The sequence below is a fragment of the Oreochromis niloticus genome, linkage group LG15, assembly GCF_001858045.2.
Source record: "Oreochromis niloticus isolate F11D_XX linkage group LG15, O_niloticus_UMD_NMBU, whole genome shotgun sequence".
In the NCBI taxonomy this organism is placed as follows: Eukaryota; Metazoa; Chordata; class Actinopteri; order Cichliformes; family Cichlidae; genus Oreochromis; species Oreochromis niloticus.
In genome coordinates, this window is record NC_031980.2 from 17,336,535 (window position 1) to 17,357,042 (window position 20,508).

General features: G+C 38.5%; 1 protein-coding gene across 1 annotated transcript; it reads right to left on the reverse strand.

Moving 5' to 3' along the window:
- Nucleotides 1–1,843: 1,843 nt before the first annotated feature.
- Nucleotides 1,844–20,276, reverse strand: rab10 (RAB10, member RAS oncogene family). The gene is made up of 6 exons (XM_003446247.5): nucleotides 19,551–20,276; nucleotides 12,737–12,797; nucleotides 9,150–9,288; nucleotides 6,449–6,538; nucleotides 3,828–3,929; nucleotides 1,844–2,960 (listed from the first exon to the last, which is right to left on the reverse strand). The coding sequence occupies exons 1-6, from the start codon at nucleotides 19,675–19,677 to the stop codon at nucleotides 2,874–2,876; spliced, it is 606 nt and encodes a 201-aa protein (XP_003446295.1). The 5' UTR covers nucleotides 19,678–20,276; the 3' UTR covers nucleotides 1,844–2,873.
- Between the last annotated feature and the right edge of the window lie 232 nt (nucleotides 20,277–20,508).

The following is a 20,508-nucleotide window of genomic DNA, read 5'->3' on the forward strand; positions in this document are numbered from 1 at the left end:
AAATGTAAGATCACATCACTTGGCTCATCTTACAGTGGATAACTTATACCCAACCTAAAACGGTGTATTTATTTTTAAGTGTATTGTCAAACACTATTAAATGTGGTTAAAAGTTTCAGTCCAGTTCAGAGTTACATATTCTCATTCTAGTCTCAAGACTTACAGTTATATGACTTTAGGTTTTGTTTACATATGGCAACGCACACATATATCCACCTATACAGTTATTGGCAGCTGGCTGACAGACGTACCTCAAACTGAACACCCTCCCTTTCCTTCCTGTAAGATTTCAAAATCTCAGTTTTCTGAACAGTGGAGTCAGTTTTGCAGGTTAAAGGTAAATAGTTTTGACCAGTTCGGCATGTTGAAGCCACCTGTGGAGCAAAATCCAGAAATAAGGCCTTTAATGAGTCTGTGGGATGTGGGATACTGACGGCCCTGTAAGATTTTGCAGACCTCGGCGCTGTTCGAGACTACAACTAGATTCCTTGTTGGGATCATTTCTCATTCTCTGTACAGCTGTGTACAAAAACACCACCAACCCCAGCCCAGCTGTAAAAGCTACAGCAGCACAAACTCCATCACATTTCCATTGGAATTTAAATGCATTCAGCTGGTGAAAATGTTTTTATTTTTGATCCTGCAACAGAGTCTCTCTCACATTGTTGAAATGTTGCAGCTACCAGAACAAAGATCAGATAACTTATCAGTGGAGATCTCCGTGTTTCCTTCATCAGGCTCCGTTTGTCCAGAACCACCAAAGCATCAGATCCCTGGACTATGTTGGAAGAGCCTTCAAGCAAAGACTTCAATACGGTCCACTGAATGGCGTTGGAAAAATGTGATTGCACAGATTTAACAAAGAACTATTTGTTAAGAATTATATTTCCAAAAGTTTTATAACTTTTCCTATTGATAAATACCTTTCCTATTCATACTACACCAAAGTAATTTACTGATAGATAATCAAATGACAGGAGAAGAGTCTACAATAAATAATGATTTAAAAGGGACATTTTCTGTCAATTAATAAAAATTTAATATTATGATTAAAGGCCAATGAATTACCTAAAGTTCTTCTGTAATTTTACACATTTATAATGTAATTTTGCTGGTCTGGACAACTTAAGATCAAAGTGGGCGGTATGTGGCCCATGATCTGAAATGAGTTTGACATCAGTGTGCTTAGCATTAGTAATAAACAAAATTTTATTCATTTTTATTTGACCATTCTGTGCACTACATCACCAGATTAGTGATTTTCTGTAGCATTCATCACCGGTCCTTTTTGCAACAGTGTTGCATTTGGGTATATTTGTTATGTCCGTTATTGAAGTAGGTGGCACTCATAGGGATTATTTTCTGAAACACCCCTTTTATGTAAAAGGGGAAACTCTAAGTTTACTTAGTGAGTTGATAACCAGTTTCGTGTGACCGCTCGTCCTTGATGTGAATCCAGGAAACAAAGATACCCAGGATATGTTGAGCTAGTATAGAGCCCAGGAGTTAAGCAGCCAAGCTTGGGACAAAGGTACTTCTTAGACCCCTGAAGGTTCTCATCTATACCATAGACTCTGATATCATGTTGCCTAGCAACCATCTACTAACAGGTTTAAATAACCCATTTGTAGCATTTATGCATCTATAACCTCTTGTAAAACAATCATATTTTAATTCCATCTTTAATTTACAATCTACGACCCGGAAGACGTACCCTTATTTCCTGAACTTTGAGGTGCTATCTTCAGGTCACACACACTTCCCACACCTCGAGTGTCAGGCTGATGGGAACACTGGTTTTAAAAATCAAACTAGACACTGCACATGATTGAGGACAAACAAGTTAACTTAAACAAGCTTATTTTTTAATGGATCTGCAAAATTGTTTGAATTTCCAAAGAAAATTTCTGTACCTCCCGCCCACAGTTACCCAGTGGCAAAAGTTACACAACGTTACAGAAACGTTTCCAACCCAAAGAAATCTGCATGCAGGAAGAAAAACAAAACAAAACAAAAACAAACAGAAATAAAAAGTGAAATAAATCATACAGATAAAATAAAACATCAACAAACAGGACATACTGTATAATGCCGTTCTTTTGGCTGGAGGAGAAATTCAAACGCTTCAGCTTCAGTTCGGTGTCTTCATGAAGAGAGCCTGAACCGACACATTATTAAACTGTAATTTCATTAAATGAATGTGGCTCCGCCCACCACACAGCCCCGCCCCTGTCTTCCATATAAGGCACAGGACAAAATAAACCCCCACATACAAAAGGAGCTAGCCACGCCTCTGTCACTTGGTAACAAATTGTAAATGACCAAATACGGTTAGACAACAGAAACCTCACTAAATGTACAAAATGTTAATCCTACTTTTTTATCTCGTTTTAACTTTGATTTCCTCTGACTGAAGGTGAGTGCTGTGGGTGGGTGGGGTTAAAGGGGGAGGGGTGTGAGGGTGTCCAACCAGGTGAGCCTGTGCAAAGGAAATATTAAAAATATGAGCTTGTCTTTTCCACACATTTTTTTCCTTTTTTTTTTTTTTTTTTTACTTAAACTTTAAAACAAATGACAAGAAACGTGACTGGATTTCTCTTTTTATCAGAAATAAAAATGATCATTAGATGCAGAGTGGAGGAACATAGTTGGGTGCAGAAGTGGGAACAAGGGGATTAGACATATGAAGTGGTTTATTGTTTTTATTCTGATAAAGAGACAGAGTGTCAGTGTGCAAGAAAACTCATGAGACAGGTTAGAGGGCAAGTTAGAGTTAGCAGTGAGAGAGGGAGAGAGAGAGAGAGAGAGAGAGAGAGAGAGTGTGTGTCTGAGTGTGTTTGTGTGCGTTAGTGTGACTGAAACAGAGGAGTTGTTCAACTGCAGCACTTGCTCTTCCAGCCTGTGACTCCTCCTCCGCTGCTGATGTCGACGTTTTCACTGTTGGGCTCTTTTACAGGCGTCTGTCAAAGAAAAACAACAACAAAAAAAACAAACACACAGACACACACACACACACACAAAAAACATCTTATTAAATATGCACCAGGAAAATGTGAAGCAACCATTCTGGTTCATGTCCACAATCGCTCCCTGCTAAGGCTGACATCATTAACCATTTCCTGGTTCAGATGCTTCCCCAGTTTCCAAAAATCAAACAAACACTGAGACCTATCAGGATCAGCCTTTCATTCAAGGGGGATAAAAGCCAAAACTGTCTTTGAAACATTAATTTAATTAAATGCTGGAATATAATCCATCAGATTTTTCCCTGTCTTCTTAAAAAAAAACAAAAAAAAAAAAAACAAAACCCTGTGAAATTGATAAGTCTGTTCTCTTACACAGTCAGCATTTTTGCCAGCTTTCTTTCCTGGCTTCAAACAGCCTAAACTTTATTAATACAGCAGCTCTTTGAAATCTTAGCTGGTCCAGGCCTTAAAATAGCTGGGCTTTGTTTCCCCTGACACCGGTTACAGATAATCTTAATCTACAGGTGGGAATCTAGACATTGTTTGTTGTTTAAACTCCACAAACAAAATTTAGCTTCAGTATGAATAAAGAAAGGGTGAGAATGACAGCTATGAATGAGTAGTTTTAGGGGCTTGGGATTATTAAAGAAAGAAAAAAAAGGGGGGGAAAAAGGGGGAGAAACAAAGCACTGCCGCACATATTTTAAATAAACGTCACTGTATTCACAAATAATAATAGTCATATTTGGGTTCAAACCACCCAGGTTTCAATACTGGGTGACATCTCGGCAGAAAAAAAATAAAATAAAAACATAAATAAATTACTGAACACATGTTCCACATGAGACATGGAGCACACACCTTTCTGAGGATGTCTTCTGCTAACGTGAGGAAAGCCTTCTCGATGTTGATGTTGGCCTTAGCGCTCGTCTCAAAAAACCTAATGCCATGCTCCCTCGCAATCTGTGGGGAAGAAAGCAAACCCAGTCAGAAACTGTGCATGTGGTCCAGTCCAAAAATAAAGCTGCTGATCTCCTGAGGAGAACAGAGATCAAGTATCACACACACACCTGCCTGAGTGGAACTGTGTGTGTGCGCGCGCGCTGATATTGTCACTACCAGTTTGCTTTGGTACTTTAAACCAAATCTGTTAAAGGCCCTGCAGTCTCACACAGGTGTTTCCACTCGTTCTGGCCGATTAGAGCTCTGTTAAGGATGAACTTGGGCTGAACTCTGAACATTAAATCCAGAAACTAAACTCTAAATCAACTCGATATCCAACTGCCAAACTAACAGACATCCAAGTACCGCTCACAAAGGCAAAATGTGGGTTTAACTCTGAGCGTGTGTCCCCTGAGCTGCTATAGTTTTTATTTTATTTTTCCTTTTAGATCAATTTTGTTACAGTTCGGTTGTAATTATTTATTTTTACTGTCTAAAAATGTTTAATTGTGGCTATTAAAAGTTTCAGACTTTTACATGATACAGGTGGTATCTGTCAGAAAGTAAGAAGTTAAGAACAATGGACACATGGACAGATTTATTTTCTACTGGAAAAAAGTTACAATTTTATGGATTTCCCACCAGTGAAGTGATGGCATACCGGCAGTTAAAATAAGTGTAGATACAAAGCTGTTATACTAAGTATATCAGGTCATTGAGGGGTTTTGTTTTTTTGTTTTTTTTCATATTCAATAACAATTTTCTGTTTAAAGAATGAATGCAACTGAACATTATATTTATTTACCTACAGCTTTAGTCTCATGTTTGGAAGCTAAACGAAATTTCACAATAGTTTCAATGGCTTACTTATCTACTTAGTACTAGAGCAGGGCGATATGGCCAAAAATATTTATCACGATATATATTTGAAAATTTGCGATAACGATATAACTGACGATATAATTGATGCGAGACAAAATACAACTCCACAACATTACTAGCGCAAAAAGACAACCTTCCATTTATTTTCACTTAAACAAGAAGCTGGTTTTTATGTGCATTAAAGCTATATAAAAATTTAACAGTGCAAATGCAAATTCCTTGCTGAAAGTTTAACCAAAAGGCATTTCCAGTAGAAATGGTCTGACATATCCTGAGCATAACCATGTATAATACCCACTGAAGTTAAAAAGGGGTGCTTTGCAACATTAAACTGCAGTGTGCAGTACGTACTTTTCGGACCATAAAGTGCACGGGATTATAAGGCACATTAAGCGAAACAAAGCAGTCAGATAAATCAAACGTTACTCAACTCATTCTTTTTGATTCCTCCACTTCTGTACCATTGATTCATTAATGCTGTATTCTATCACAACTGCTCTATTCCCATGTTGTAACAGTATATTAATGACTAACCTCATATTGTGGATGGATTATCTCAGTTGTTCTCCTGACTGAAGTTTGGTCCGTTTACAGCATCCTGCCATGCGATTGCATTTGTCTCTAACTATCAGGAACCTTAACGTTAACTTTTATAAGTGGAAAAGTGTTAGTGTAATAAATTCTGTTTTCATGGATGCCTGGAAGTTAAACTTCATAGTTACACCTGGTAAAGCAGTAATGCTGATCGTTTTATTAAAGATGAAAGAATTTAGACAGTTTTTAACTCTCAGTGATGCTGCAGTGTTCGTTTGACCTGAAGGATACGGAGTTTAGGACCCAGATTACTCCCAGATTTAAGAGCATCTTAGTCCGACAAACACGGCAATAACGACGGCCCGCTTGCATGTTCTGCAAAAAAATGTGCTTTGTCGTGTATCTGACGGACAAACACTAAACCAGTTCCTCATCACTGAAGTTGCACCATTTTTACAAACCAATTCTGGCTCATCTGTTTCACTCAACAATCGGCCATGTGCGTATGAAAACAAAGGCACTGCGCATGCGTGTTTTACTCATATTCTATCGCGATATTTCATTTTCCTATCGTTGCCTAACATTATAACGGTATTACCGTGAACGGTATAATATGGCCCAGCCCTACTTAGTACAAATAAGTCAATCTTTCGCGTTTGAACTGCGAGAAAACTAGGTTTGTGTTTCTTTGTCTTTCCACAAGGGAACCTTAACTGCAGTTCATGAGAAAATAAAGCATCTCATTTCTTTCCTTTTAGTTCATCTCTCCACTGTTAGTTATTATTACTAAAAATGTTAAACAATGGAAACAAGCTCAGTTTGTGCAGAAAGACAAATAGAAGCTCTGTACAGATTTTAGTGGAACGTTTGAGCTGTAAATAAACAAACAAAGCTACTGTCACCTGTTCTAGCAGGGCATTTAACTCCTATTTACTGGTGATTCAGCAGAAAGTAACCTCATGGAAATGTCAGACAGGCACAAATGAGTCGTAATTAACTGCAGAAGACTTTATGAGTGGCTGCAAACTCAAAGTGCAAGGCTGCAGCAACGAATTAACCAATCAGGACGCAGGACCTCATTGACGAATGGCCCTTCATAGCTGCACAGGACCGCACCACCTCACCTGCTCTCCCTTGGCTTTTGGTACGACCCTCTTGTCCTCCATGTCACACTTGTTGCCTAGCAGCATTCTCTCAACGTCCTCATTTGCATGCTGAAAAAAAATAAAACACAAAAATGAGGAGATTATTAGATCACATTTGCCAAACAGTCAAACTTCATCTACATTAAGCTTTTTAAAGGATTTATTGCTTAGATAATCCAAGCTGGCCAATTGAGCCCATGATTCAGGCTCTTTTCTAAAAGAACCAATTTCTAGTGGTGTCTAATTACCACCAGTAGGTAGAGCGACTGGACAAATGAGTTATTTTCCAGAATAAGGGGCATTTCATTTTTGCAAAAGGACATGTCCAGAACATACTCAGAGAAAACCAAGTAAAACATAAGTGGTCTCTAAAAACCCTTTTGAAGTTTGAGATATTATTAGTAGTGTATGAACTTCTATAGACATAAGAAAGGCAGAGCTACTACAGGCAGGAAATGCATCACGTTTCCTTCCTCTGACCAAATTCAAGGTTCTAAAGGCAAGGGTGAGAAAAATTATACGAGACACAGCCTCACCTAATCCATTTGGCTTAAATTCAAACACCTACAGCGTGTTATTGCACCAGAAAATAATGCAGACAGCTAACACGAGACATCCAATATCCAAACAGTCATATTAACTTCTCAGGTCTAATCTGATCTGGAATGAATCCTCAGGATTACTCGTGTAATGCAATAATCACTACTGAGATCATGTGAGACAGAAGATGTATTCAATACTAAAGACAGCGGAAGAGACATTAAAAAAAAAATAATGAAAGGGCGGAGGCACACCGAGAAGACAAAGTTACCATATGTTGCAGCTTGGCTTATAATCACTGAACTTTGCAACAGTCTCTGACCTCTGTCTCCAACTAACCTGACATTTCAAATACTAAGCAGCCACAACATTAAAACCAGCTGCATAATACTGGTTACTTTCTTTGCTAGAAAAATAGTTAAGATGTGGCAAGGTGTGGACACGGTTGAACTCGGACTGGTATCCTTTAGTTCTTCTGGGTTTGCCAGTGGGACCTCTGTGGATCAGGCTCAATCAGGTGTCACCCTACAGATGATATAACAGTCTAGGATCTTTGGCCTTTGTAGGCTGGATGTTCACCTGTGGCGCCGTCTCGTGTTCCTTGTGTGGTTTCTGAAGAGGTCTTGCAGTGCAAGTGCCCGTGGGAGGCTTGTGGGGGCATGTCTTTAGAACCACAACCATGTTTAGTTGGCTTGGTTTGTGTCAAAGTTACAACCACATCCAAGCAGAATATTTAACTCCATTCATACGTCAGTGGTTTTAATGTTGTGGCTGATCAGTGTACATTAGGTCTCATCTTTGTGGCTTCATCTATTCTGATAAAACACAGATGCACAAACAAAGTCCTTTTTCTGACCCAAGAAGAATGCTGTTTATACTGACAAAACACAGCACTGCAGATTCAATAATAAACAAGCGAAATTTAAACAAAATAAATTCTAATATTTTAACACCACTGTAAAAGATCCTGAAGGGGCTGGATTAAAGTTGGATGCACCTGATCAGGCTTTGTCTTGGCTCACAATGTGATACTTAAAAAATTTAAATACGAACAACATGTTCACAATACTCATATTCTAAAAAACTATTCTTTTGTAAGCTTTTGCACAGTTTAGGTTACAGTCTCCCTCCACCTTCCCATAATCACCCCCTCTTCGGGCCATGATAATCCTCAGCACAACTCCTCTGTAAATGATTAAGGCAAAGAGCCTCCATTTTCATTAGTAGTTAACAAAAGTCTGTCCATTATGCTACTTGTGGCCATTTCCTTTAAAAAAAAAAAAAATGACATCACAACATGTGAGAAGGTCACTGGGAATGAGGCGTAAGCTTGTGATCGCCACAAAAACCACTACATGACAAAACAAGCACCCGATTCCAGTTTGTGTTCCCAGCACAAAGCAACACCCTACGTCATCTGAGTCAGGCCATAATCAGACCGTTAACCATAGACGGCATAAAAGACGGACACAACATCAAGATCCGAAAAACCAGACTGCTGAAATACTGCAGTCTTTCTAATACCAGCAGGTGGAAACTCCTGTGGTTCCAACAGCACTTCAGGTTACATAGAAGTTTATAGGAAAAATAGCCCTCAGCTCCTCTTCTCTGTGACCTCAGTAACAGCATGTCAGGTTTCAAAACACCAACATGGCATTGGCAATGCTCAGCTTGGGGTTTCACAGCAGATACAGACAACTTTTATTCAGCCAGTGGTCTTAACAAGACGTTACAGCTGTCTCACCTTAAATGTATTCACTGTTACTCAACTTTTATAATGTTAAAAACAGGCTGAAACAAGTAAACCCGCCCTTGTCGTGTCAGACTGTTTGTGGTACTGTTTGGTAAAACTGTACAACTACTTCTGCAGTGAGACAGATGCATACAGACATCTGGCTCATCTGATTCATTTTAGTCACACACTCCTGTTCCACAGCTCGCTGCACACAGTTTAGCTAGGACGTTAGTCATGTTGGCCGCATTCCCGTGAAGTGTTTATCGCCATGTTTTTGTCCCAAAGACAAAAACAAGTAAATGCAAAATGAGTCTCAACGATTCATTCCATAAAAATAAAAATGTTACCATCCGATGATCTGGGTGCCGAGTCTGGATACTTTGTGTTGGTGTTTATTTGCCTCACCTCATCAATGTTGCGCAGCCATTTGCTGATGTTTTCGAAGCTCTTGGCGTTGGTGATGTCATAGACCAGCATGATGCCCATGGCTCCTCTGTAGTAGGAGGTGGTGATGGTGTGGAACCGTTCCTGCCCTGCTGTGTCCCTGCACAGAGCAGATGTTTTTATTTGCATGCGTTTTCTTGGGCTTGCATTATTCTTTGCTTTATTATTTTTATTTGGTCTTTGAACTGCAGTGACCTGCATGAAAGGTGCTTCAGAAATAAAATTTGACCAAAAGATTGCTTAAATTTCTTCATAATACGCTGAGATTTCACACGTTTATCAGCTACAAATGCTTTGTTCAAAACAGAAGAGTAAATAAGCAAATAACTCTGAAGAGTCCAAACTCAACTAAGACTCATTCTTTGAGTTGCTGTTAGATTGAGGAAGCTGATTTGAGAAAATCCCTGCAAATAAGATGATTAAAGACAATTAAGGCATTAATCTCTTAGTTAAGAGAAGCTGAACCCTAAGAGGAAGAGTGACACTTTGAGCAATTTTTTGATAAAAACTAAAAAAAAACTAAAAATAAAAGTTGTATAACATTTGAAAAGTTAATTCATTGTTATGTCAATTTTGACCAAAACAGTAATTATGATTTTTGCAGTGACATCAGTCAGTCTGTTGTGGGAACCATTGAGACCAGACTCTCTCTATGTATGCATCTGTGTGTGTGAGAAGTTTCTTAGTGATTAAGTTAAAATAATCAGCCATAAAGTTTGTAGATATGCCTACAATTTAGAACAGCAGCTATCTAAAATGTTGAATACCTCATTGCTGCCATACAAATGTAAAGGTCCTAAATGCAAAACTGAAACAGTATGATCCAAACCATTGAGGTTACTGCATTATGAGCTAGACTAAATTAAAAACATGACAGCAATTTAAACCATTAAAAAAAGTTCAAGTGTGAGGAAGAAGCAGCCTCTCATCTAGCAAACCATCTGCAACAGCTGTGTTTCATCAACATAAGAGGCAAAAGTTATTCCACATCAGCCAGTAATATAAATTTCACTGTTTTAAGCTAAAGGAATATTTTAATGTATGCTTGCTGCTCAGCTCATAAACGCAGCAGAGTCAAACAAAACAACAAGTGAATATTTAAACATTTAGTTGAATACGATTTGAAGAAAGCCCCACATATAAAGTGATTAAAGATAATTTTCACTTTATTATGTAGCATTAAAAATGAATTAGTGCCACTTATTTATGTCAGTCTTCTTAACTGTAAACACTTCATTATTTGTCCCAGTTACAGTTCAGTGGAAGGAGTGCCAGACATGTGAACCTGCTTTTGTGATGCTATTCTTTTGGTCACCAACAGAGGCTGACATAGATGATAAAATATTTAGTTAATGCACACTTCAGACTCTACGCAGAGGCAAAAAAGAAAAAGAAAAAAAAGAAAAAAGGAAAAAAAAGATACTGCTTTAAGGCCTGCAGGAACAATGTTATTTAATTTTAACACTGCTTGGAAAAAAACCAACAACTGCAAAGCCATAGCAGGCTGGTTGACCCAGGTACAAATACATTTAAATCCACTGCAGGTTTCCTTGCATGTCTGCACTAGCATCAGCCTCAGCAGTCACTTCTTGCTTTCTGTGGAAACTCTGCCAACATCCATCTATCACCGCTGACAAGGGAAAGAGAGGAAGCCCAGGAGCACCAGGCACACCAAAGGCAAATCAGACCTACACTTAAAGAGGCTGTTTAACTAGATACGACTGTTAATCAAGACACAATGTCCTTGGACAGGATGAGGGGAAAATCTGATCTGAGACTGAAATGCACGTGATCTGATGTTAATCATATTAAATTCATGGCTGCGGGCAAACACAAATTTTATGCATGTGCAAGTTATTAAAGTCTTGCAAGATATCTTTCATAAGTTCATACTCACGCATCGCTATCCACTTATTAACAACCAAATACCAAAAAGTAAATTGATGCATTTTAATAATGAAAGACATATTTTTACTCTTCAATTGTCCTTCTAATGCTTTCTTTGGGCAAAAGCTTTCCTCAAGAAATGAAAACATATCCTGACAATGAATAAAGTAATGTCTTTGACCACTGAGTTTAAGAATACAAAGTACAATCATTAATTTGACAGTAATTAACTTCTTTATTAATTATTTGCCCACTATTGTTTGTCCCCTATTCAGTACTGTATTTATTGTTTTATTCAATTAGATTTTCACCTTCCAGTGACAAATCAAATTTCTCTGTGCTACCTCAATTATTTGAGCTTTTTTTATTATAGTTTGTTTTTAATATTTCAGCTGTTTAACTTACATTTCCAGACACTAGATTTCAACTTCAGAAATTTCCCAATTGCAAGATCCCAAGAACCTAAGCTGAGTTACACAAAATAACCTTTTTGTCCATTGTGCTTGTTTTCTAGAGTAACAGTGGGTGTGGATGTGCAGGTGTCTGTCTGTGAGATAACATGAAAAGATTATCCTTGAATGAACGGACTGTATTCAGAGAAGCAGAGTATCCGTTACAGTTTCTGTATTGACCTGAAAGGATTTGACCAGAAACGGTCTTCTTGTATCGTGCTAAAATGTATTTGTACCTTTGTAGATATCATGTTTTCTACTTCAGGTTATGCATCACAAAGCTCTGATTAATTTCTTTTTAATGTTACTATAAAAAAAAAAAATGTCCATATCATTCACCATTATCAGTCACCTTTAAATAACTGGCTCCTTGTCATCTTGTAGCTTCAAACCAAACTGCTTATGTCTTATATCTTTTTATTCTGGTTACTATATTTCATTTCTTCTTGAACTGTCATTCCCAAAAAGACTGCCTCAACTGGCCTACCCAAACCTTTAGTTGCACCTCTGTTCATTACACAAGCACAAATAATGCCTTTCTCTTACATGAATCATTTTTTATCTTCATTACTTTTACTTGATTCACCAACAACTTCAAATCTGCAAATTAAGCTAATTATGGGATTTTTTTTTTTAAATTACCAAGTCAGAAAAGGATTCCACAGGAAAATTGTTTTTTTAACCAATCCCAAATGCTTTCATCCTATAGACTCATACGAATTAGACCAAATACAAATCAATACTGTTATACTATGGACAATCTGCTGTACAAATGCATTTTTTCTTTTAATTCATCCTGTTTCTCTCTGTAATACTTAGAGACAATTTGTAATTCAAATCTAATCAATTTTACAATTGCCAAACTTAACCAATTAAAGGCTCCAAAATATGAAGATTTATGCATTCCTTAAGCATTTGGGCCTTACTCAATGGGCGCTACTCATGTGGGGGGAAAAAAAGAAAGAAGAAATAATAACTCTTCTGGTATGGACAACAATAACCCTACAGCAGACCTAATGGACTGATGATCATTTCCTGTTCCTGCATATTTCAGTGCTTAAGGGAGGTATGTCAAACAGATGTTTCATCATGACATAACTATTCACAAAAGAGGCAACGCTGAAACACGATTCTCACAAGCTTGGTGTGTTTTCCGCATCTGCACAACACTGGCATGCAAACAAAAACTCACATCTATAATTGACTCACCAGATCTGTAGTTTTATCTTCTTTCCTTGTAATTCAACAGTTTTGATCTTGAAGTCTATTCCTGCAAAACAAAAAACAAACATGTCAGCTTAAACAATATCCATCACTTGTAGAACATCAGCCATCGTGAATAAGAAGAGAGATGAATGGATAAATGGCTCCAGCACTGTGACAAAGAGAAAGTGAAGGTCAGAAACAGATAAATCAACGACAGCGGTTGAGCAATGGCCACAAAAACACATTCAGCAGAGAGAAATGGGACGTGACTGACAACTGTTGCCATCATAGAAACAATAGCATTATCTCTTCCTGATTCTGCAGTGTCATTCTCAGCAGACAGCTGTGATCAGCAGCTGGGCAACAACGGGTGCACACAAACCGGGTCACTGAGGTCAAAATTATACTTGTTTTCAGACAGCTGTGAGTATTTTTTTAAAAATAGATATAATAAACATTTTGACAATGTATATATAGGTTGCACCTTGTAGTGCATTTGGTCCTTACAAGGTTGAAAAATAAAAGCTACTACGACTAAAGCGCACTAGACCGTATGAGCCAGTAAATACTGAACTTGTACTCTGGTGCACCCCAAAAAGGTTTCGGGCTTCCCCTCAAAGGACAGTCACCAGGGTTGTTTTTTTTACATTTTGCATTTTAAAATAGAAACAGAAAATTTCTACAAATTTATGATAAGTAAGCAAACACAGGCTCATCATATTGCTTTAACAGTATGTGGAATAACTGTACTTACTGGTACCGTTTCTCATCTTAAAACATTATATTTTCTGTTTTGTTTGTTTAATTGTCACCTTTGGGCTACTAATACTAACACCCACAGGATATTTGCCATTCACCATTAAAAACTAAAATATAAGATGAATGCACTGCTACCAAAGTCCATAGTTAAGTAAAAACTGAACCATATTTTTGCTTTGATTATCAAATTTACATCACTTGAACCCAGGAGGACCCTCACATCCTCTCAGGCACTACTCTCACAACTGTAAAACTGAGGTGGTCTGAAATAAGAGTTTTTTTTAAACTAGTACTTTAAGTGTTTTTGTAATATCTGAGGTTTCAGCCTAAGGTTGTTTTTTCCCTTTTTGGTTGGAGATTGAACTCGGGGGAGAAGTTTTGTGGTGCTGCAGTGTGCAATCTTTCCAATGTCGATGTTTTCAAGATTTACAAATAACTGTCAAGCAGTGGAAAGTTACTGAAGCTTATTTTTCACATTCAATGGAATTTGAATTTTATCATTTGGGAAAAAAGGGTGTAGAGCTACAGTTAAGGGTAGAGGGGTTACTTATTAAACAGGGGGCCAACTTCCCTCATGTTTTTCTTTCGCTTAGTTTAACCTATTTATGTCCTTTTAAATCTGTACTACAACAAACAGCCAATGACTCATGATATTACGGTAACTGTTAAACACCTCACCTGGGCATATGTAGGATTTCTGCATTTCAAAACCATAATGAACTAAATAACAGTAGGGGATTTTTTGACTCAAACCAATAACTTCTCTCTCTTTGGAAAAGCTAGAAAACATAAGAAGGCAATTCAACCATCAACTTCCCACTTGAAAGTAAAACACACTAGATCATTATCCTCTTACACTTTAAATGTGAAGGGTAGGTGATTCATCAGTTTCATTTTTAGCCAACAAGTGGTGTTTTCCTACTAAATACTGAGCTGTCAGTACTGCTCTTGGTCAGACGTTGTGGTTGGTTAAAAAGTCCAAGAAACAGCTGTGCTCTAGGTGGGGCAAGTTTATAGAATAATGAGGAAACTGCCTGCCAAAACCTGAGTCATGAAATATTATGCACATCCCAAGGAGAGAAAGATACAGTTGGACAGAAAGAAAGGCTAGCATTTAACGCTGGTAAAAGAGGGAGCTTTTTCTACACAACAAAAGTTAAGCTCTTGAAGTCAGCCTCAACAGGGATGACGTGTTACTAGTGAGGAGAGTAAACACAGAAGTTCACTCTTTTTACTCTGTGAAGGGGAAAAAAAGAGAAAGAAACAAGTTATGCGCATTGTGCAATCACGGATCATTTATCCAATCAGTGGAAAAACAGTTATACCTATCCTGTAAAGAATGACACTTTCCATGAGATGTGACTGTTGAGCTGGACGCAAGCGGTTTATGGTCGGCTTTCTTTCTTAATACCAGAGGAACCATTCCTTCCACAAGTATGAAAGCCACTGTCTGCTTCTGCCAGTTTCCGCGCAAAATTCATCAAATGGAAAAAGATTTCAGTCGATACTATGCATATTCACTCACTTAATAAGCGTAATGTGTAAGGGAGGGGCTGAGAGACGGACTGGAAGCAGGAATGAGTGATGGAAGAGAGCAGGGGGGGTTTCCAGTGGGGGTATTTTGAGAAACAGCTGTGAATCTGTGTCTCCAATGGTATGAGTCCTGTGTCAGAGGAAGAACACATTCCCATTTCATGTCCTGCTTCTGCCGTTGGGAGTTTTGTTCCTTTCAGCTTTTTAGTTTAGGTGTTTATTAACTAGTAAATCTGGCCCCTTTAGTGGAGGATTTCCTAAATGTAACCGAGAGAAATTTTATGGCTTCTCTGGAATGTTATATATAAAGCTACTCTGGAAAAGCTTTTGTCAACCTTATCTCATATCTTGTAAGCATTATATCAAATTAAAGGCCATTTTATCTGTTGCTTAATGTAGTGATACGGTTTAAAAAAAAGAATAAACATCACTATTTTTCGAAGATCGCGAGAAGTCAAATTCTAGTATTTAATTAGCTTGTTTCTTTGTGCTAATGAGCTGTTGCACAGGTACAGTTAACACATGTAGCTTTCCAACCAAGCTTGCTAGGCATTAGCTGATATGTTAGGTAACAGAGCTATCAAACTAACTTAACTCCTGGCTCCAAAAAAACAACATGGTGGCAGCCAAAACACTAACACTGAAGCTTCAAAACGCTAAGTCCAAAACTAGAGAGTAACATCCTGGTGAATAGCTCCTTCAATAGTTTTTGACCACTGTCTGGTAGGATATAAGCTGTGGATCCAATGTAAAGTTGTCTCCCACCAACCACTTAAACAACAAAAATAGAAGAATGCACTACTGACAACCACAGATCAGGCTGGTAAAGTATGTGTGGCGCAGTGAGAATAGATGATATTGTACAAGCAGAAAAAAAAAAAAAAAAAAAAAAAGGAAAAAATTGTGTAAAACTTCTTCAAAAATTAGGTGCGGTGCATAAGCCACCAGGTAAAGCTAGCATGTCAGGTCTGCCACAGTGGCACTGGTACTGAACAAGAAACTGACAGTTTCTAGTGAATACTGAAAACTATTTCTGCTTGATAAGCTCATCCCCAACCTCAAACCACTCTTAGGTGACTGTACAGTTGTGGCAGGGTTGTCACATGCTAGTGGTTTCATTGGACCCCATTTTCATGTTCAAACCTAGCCTCTTGACTAGAGGCATGACAGTTCTGAAAATGAGATTGAAATCATATACAAACATCCACAATTTAATATTGTGGCTTCCTGTACTGTGATATCCATGTGAAACTGATGAAGCATACTAGTCTGGTGAAAGCAGTACAGATTGTTCAGGTGATGAGTGAATTGCAAATACAGTCTAATTTTTGTTCATGTTCAAGTGATTGTGTTTTCCTTGTTGTTCATACATTCCTTATAAAACCCGAGGCACAGACTGAACCATTGTTTTGGTTACACACCTACTCTTTAAACATTTGCAAGTCTGTGTTGGATTAGATATGTATAAATGTGCCTACATAGATATATATTCCAGAGACATTTATACTGCACAGTTTTGATGTATCACCATAGACAAGACAAGATTATTTAAAATAAATAAAAACAAAGGTATCTATCTACTGTTGTCTTCTTTTAACTGTCTTAGCATTGATTTATCCCCCCCCCACCCCACCCCCGCATTTTGTCTGCAACTTTTAAAAAAAAAAACAAAAAAAACCAGCTTCTTTTTAACAATGTTTGGGTTTCTAACCTTAAAAATACAGTAATTTTTACAGTATCCAGTATGTATTTAACCTTTACATACAAGTTATTGGTATCTTGTAATTATATGATTCGCTAGAACATTATCAACTGTACTGATTGAAATAATCTTAAAAGTATAGTTTTACAGATTTGCTTTGATAACCATATACACCACTCTACGTACAGATTACGTGACTGGAGAAAGATGACATGTTCTACATACAATTTTTACAGCTTATCACACTGCATGCGGCTTTGTTTTGAATACAGATGTAGAACAAAGACAAGAGACGAGCCAAGAGCTTTCAAGCGCACGAACTATGCTGCAGTTTTATAGAGGACTCTGTTCTTTGATTTTCAAGTATTTCCTCTTAAGTTTCAAGTTGACAGATCATAACAAACTGAACACTCTAAAACGATCACTTCCTAAACTAAACTGACCACAGTCAGTGTTGTCAACACTTTCTTTTCAAGCACTTGTGACTGATCACGTTGATACTTTAAATACCTTCATAACCAACATAGTTTGTTCCCATGTAATTACACAGAGAGGTTAAAGCTCCAGCAACACTTGCAATATACAGAACTACTTTATTATCTGACTGATGCATTTTGGCTTGTGAACTTTGACCTTCATGAGGGACAACACATTCTGACTTTTTGTTCTTATCCATGCACCTTGGAAGTAGGTGAAGCTGTGCCAGATAACACTACTCTGTTTTTATGAACTACACAGAAACTGGGTATGTTTCGGGGTTTCCTGCCTCAAAAGGGACCTTTAAGGGCGATGACTACATCTGCACACAGTTAAAGCATCAAGTCTGTATTTACATTCCCATTTAGTTATGGCCATTTGATAAACAAATATGTATTTTATGCTTGAGTAAAAGAAACACCACATAAATAAACTGAAAGGTACTTTCATTCCAACCCTATTGATTTTTAGTTTTGATGATGATATCTTTTTTTTTTTTTTTTTTTAATTTGGAGGAAAATCCCTTGAGTTTAAGGTGTGAATACCTCCAGCACCATTTTAACACATTATCCTCAGCTGCTTCACATGGAGGAGAGTACACAGAGTATATAGAATATATTTAAGAAAGCAAATAAAGCACTGGTAGCTGATTTAAAAACATAAAAGTACTGACTTACTACCCATCTTGCCAGGAAAGCACCTATGCAAGGAGCAAAGGTCACTACCGGTCTCTACGTGCTGAAGAACCTGTTAGTCTGGACCACTTTTTCCCCTTCATCCAACTAACACTACACATTTCTTCCCTTAAGTGACACAGATCTGATATGGTGGCTTTGACTCAAATAAAACACATAGGCCTAAATCTTGTTCTAACTGACTGCATGCTGAGAAACAACATGGGGTGTAATAAAACAAACACCCTGCAAGTCAAAGCAAAACTAAAGGAATGACAAAAACAATAAAACGAGTACATGTGACATGAAGATTTACAACAGAGTGACAGGTCAGTGCTCTAGCTGAACAAATCTAATCTAGCCTGGATGCCAGTGAGAATACATTTTCCCTTTACAGTTGTGTGCTTTCGGCTATATAGCGACAAAGAGCACGGCTTCAGATGAAAGCTCAGTCCATGAATCAAGCACATAACACCAGCACATTGCAGTCGAGCAAAGCACGTTTTATATTACATTATTACTCATCGCTAATCTTAAGCAACAGGAGTAAATGGAGCCTTTACTTGGGCCATGCAGGGACTTGACATAGTTTGACACTTGACTCATGTGAGCGTGATGTTTGGCGCATGCGTGAACAGGACGGATGGGGGGGGGGTGATGATGATGCCATCATGATGAATTCTTTATGGTTCTCACTGGAGCACTTGAGCAAAGTAAATAAGTATATTTACTCAAGTATTTAGAATACAAACTATAAGCACTTCTAATTTTAAAAAGAAATTGCAATTTTCAGCTGCTTTTATACAGTTAGATTCACTATAGTCAGAGTTTTCACCTAAAACGTCAATTTCTTACATGATATAATCAAGTTCCCAATACGAGAATGTCCAAGTTGATTAAACAGCTTCACCTCCATTACTATTAGCGGGGACAACAATCTGAAGCATGAATCCTGTCCTTATCTTCAACGTCATGCTGCTCTGTTGTATCTTAATTGCCGCTTGGGGATAAATAAAGTCTTTCTGATTCTGATACCCATGAAACCATGAACCCGTGAATAATCACACCTTCAACTTGTGATAATCAAGTAAAATTTTGCTTTTACAATCAAGCATTTCTTGTTGCTTCAAATCAAAACACTCATACATTTGTTGCCTTTAGGGTGTAATTCCTGACAAGGACTGTGCAATAAACCTATATAGGCTGATACTGAGAAGTAAACACCTGTCACTTAAATAGACAGGCGATTTTTTTCTAGTGCAGCACGGCCCTGTGGTGCTACTAGCCTTGCTAGCTTCTTAGCCTCTGGGTCAAGTAAACTGACAGCAAATTTGGAGACTTAACGGGCTGTAATCATTGCTGCCCAGTTAAACCAAACCAAGAAATAATGATAGCGTTTTGTTATTAAAGTCGCAATCATGTGAAAATAATGTGCAAGTGATGGTTTAGTAAGAGCTCATAAAGGCTGCACAACTAGCTTCCCAGCTAACCTGTACAGGCCTTAGAGAGAGCTGCTGCATGCTCATAGCACACTAGCCACCAACAAATCCGTCCTGCATACAGCCTCCAGCTGCAGGGTACGACCAGACGAGCCTCACAGCTGTCACACTACCTCCGGCGGATGCAGAAGGGTCAACGAAATCACCTGTTACAACGCCCGTGATCTTCTTACCTATGGTGGAGATGAAGGTTGTGTTGAAGGCGTCGTCAGAGAAGCGGAACAGCACACAGGTCTTCCCCACGCCCGAGTCGCCGATCAGAAGCAGCTTGAACAGCAAGTCGTACGTCTTCTTCGCCATTGAAGAATCAGTTTGTGTTCACCCCGATAGATACAAAAACCGATACCCTAGAGTATGCCTATGTGAAGTCTAAAGCCAGCTCCTTGGCCAACCTGACCAACAACTGTCCTCTTGGCTGTTAACAGTTAACAAACTGTGGATTTGTTGATTAGCTTTGGCAAGCTAGTTGGCTAAACACCACCCAAAATAATGTGCCTGTAGAGTCGTCCTAGAAGTTCTAGATTCCCAAACCCGACCGTGGTACCCCCCCTTACAGCATGAGAGCAAAAACAGGATCTCCTTCTGTGTGATACCTCTTTTTCACTCTTTCTTTTCTCCCACACAGTCGGGACAAAATGGCTCCTCTCTCGCACTCTACCCCGATTCACTCTTTCTTCAAACTAACGGCGAGCTAATTCAAATTCTCGGCACACCCCGTCATTCCAGAGCCCTGGGACAAGCTCGACCGAGAAGAAACTGGGAAAAATCACGACATGAAAGTGCGCCGAATCTGCTGTCTGTTCCAAGTAATTTCGCTTTTTTTTTTCTGTAGAGATTAGACCGAAATACAGACGACCGCCGTCGCCTTCGAATGGGAGCCACCGCGGCGACACCCTAGACTTTTTGGCACGCCTTCTCCCGCCCTTTCTGTCAAAATTCACGGCTCTGATTGGTCATTTCAGCTGTCGCTCCTTCAAGCGCCCTAATCTGAATGGCTATCCAAACAGGCATTGTAGCGGTAAAAAGGGGGCGTGTCTTAGCCTGACAGAAAGGGCAAATGTTACTGTGTAACATACGCTGACATTTAGGCTCAAAGCACCGCTTATATCTCACTGTGAAATCCCGCTAGTG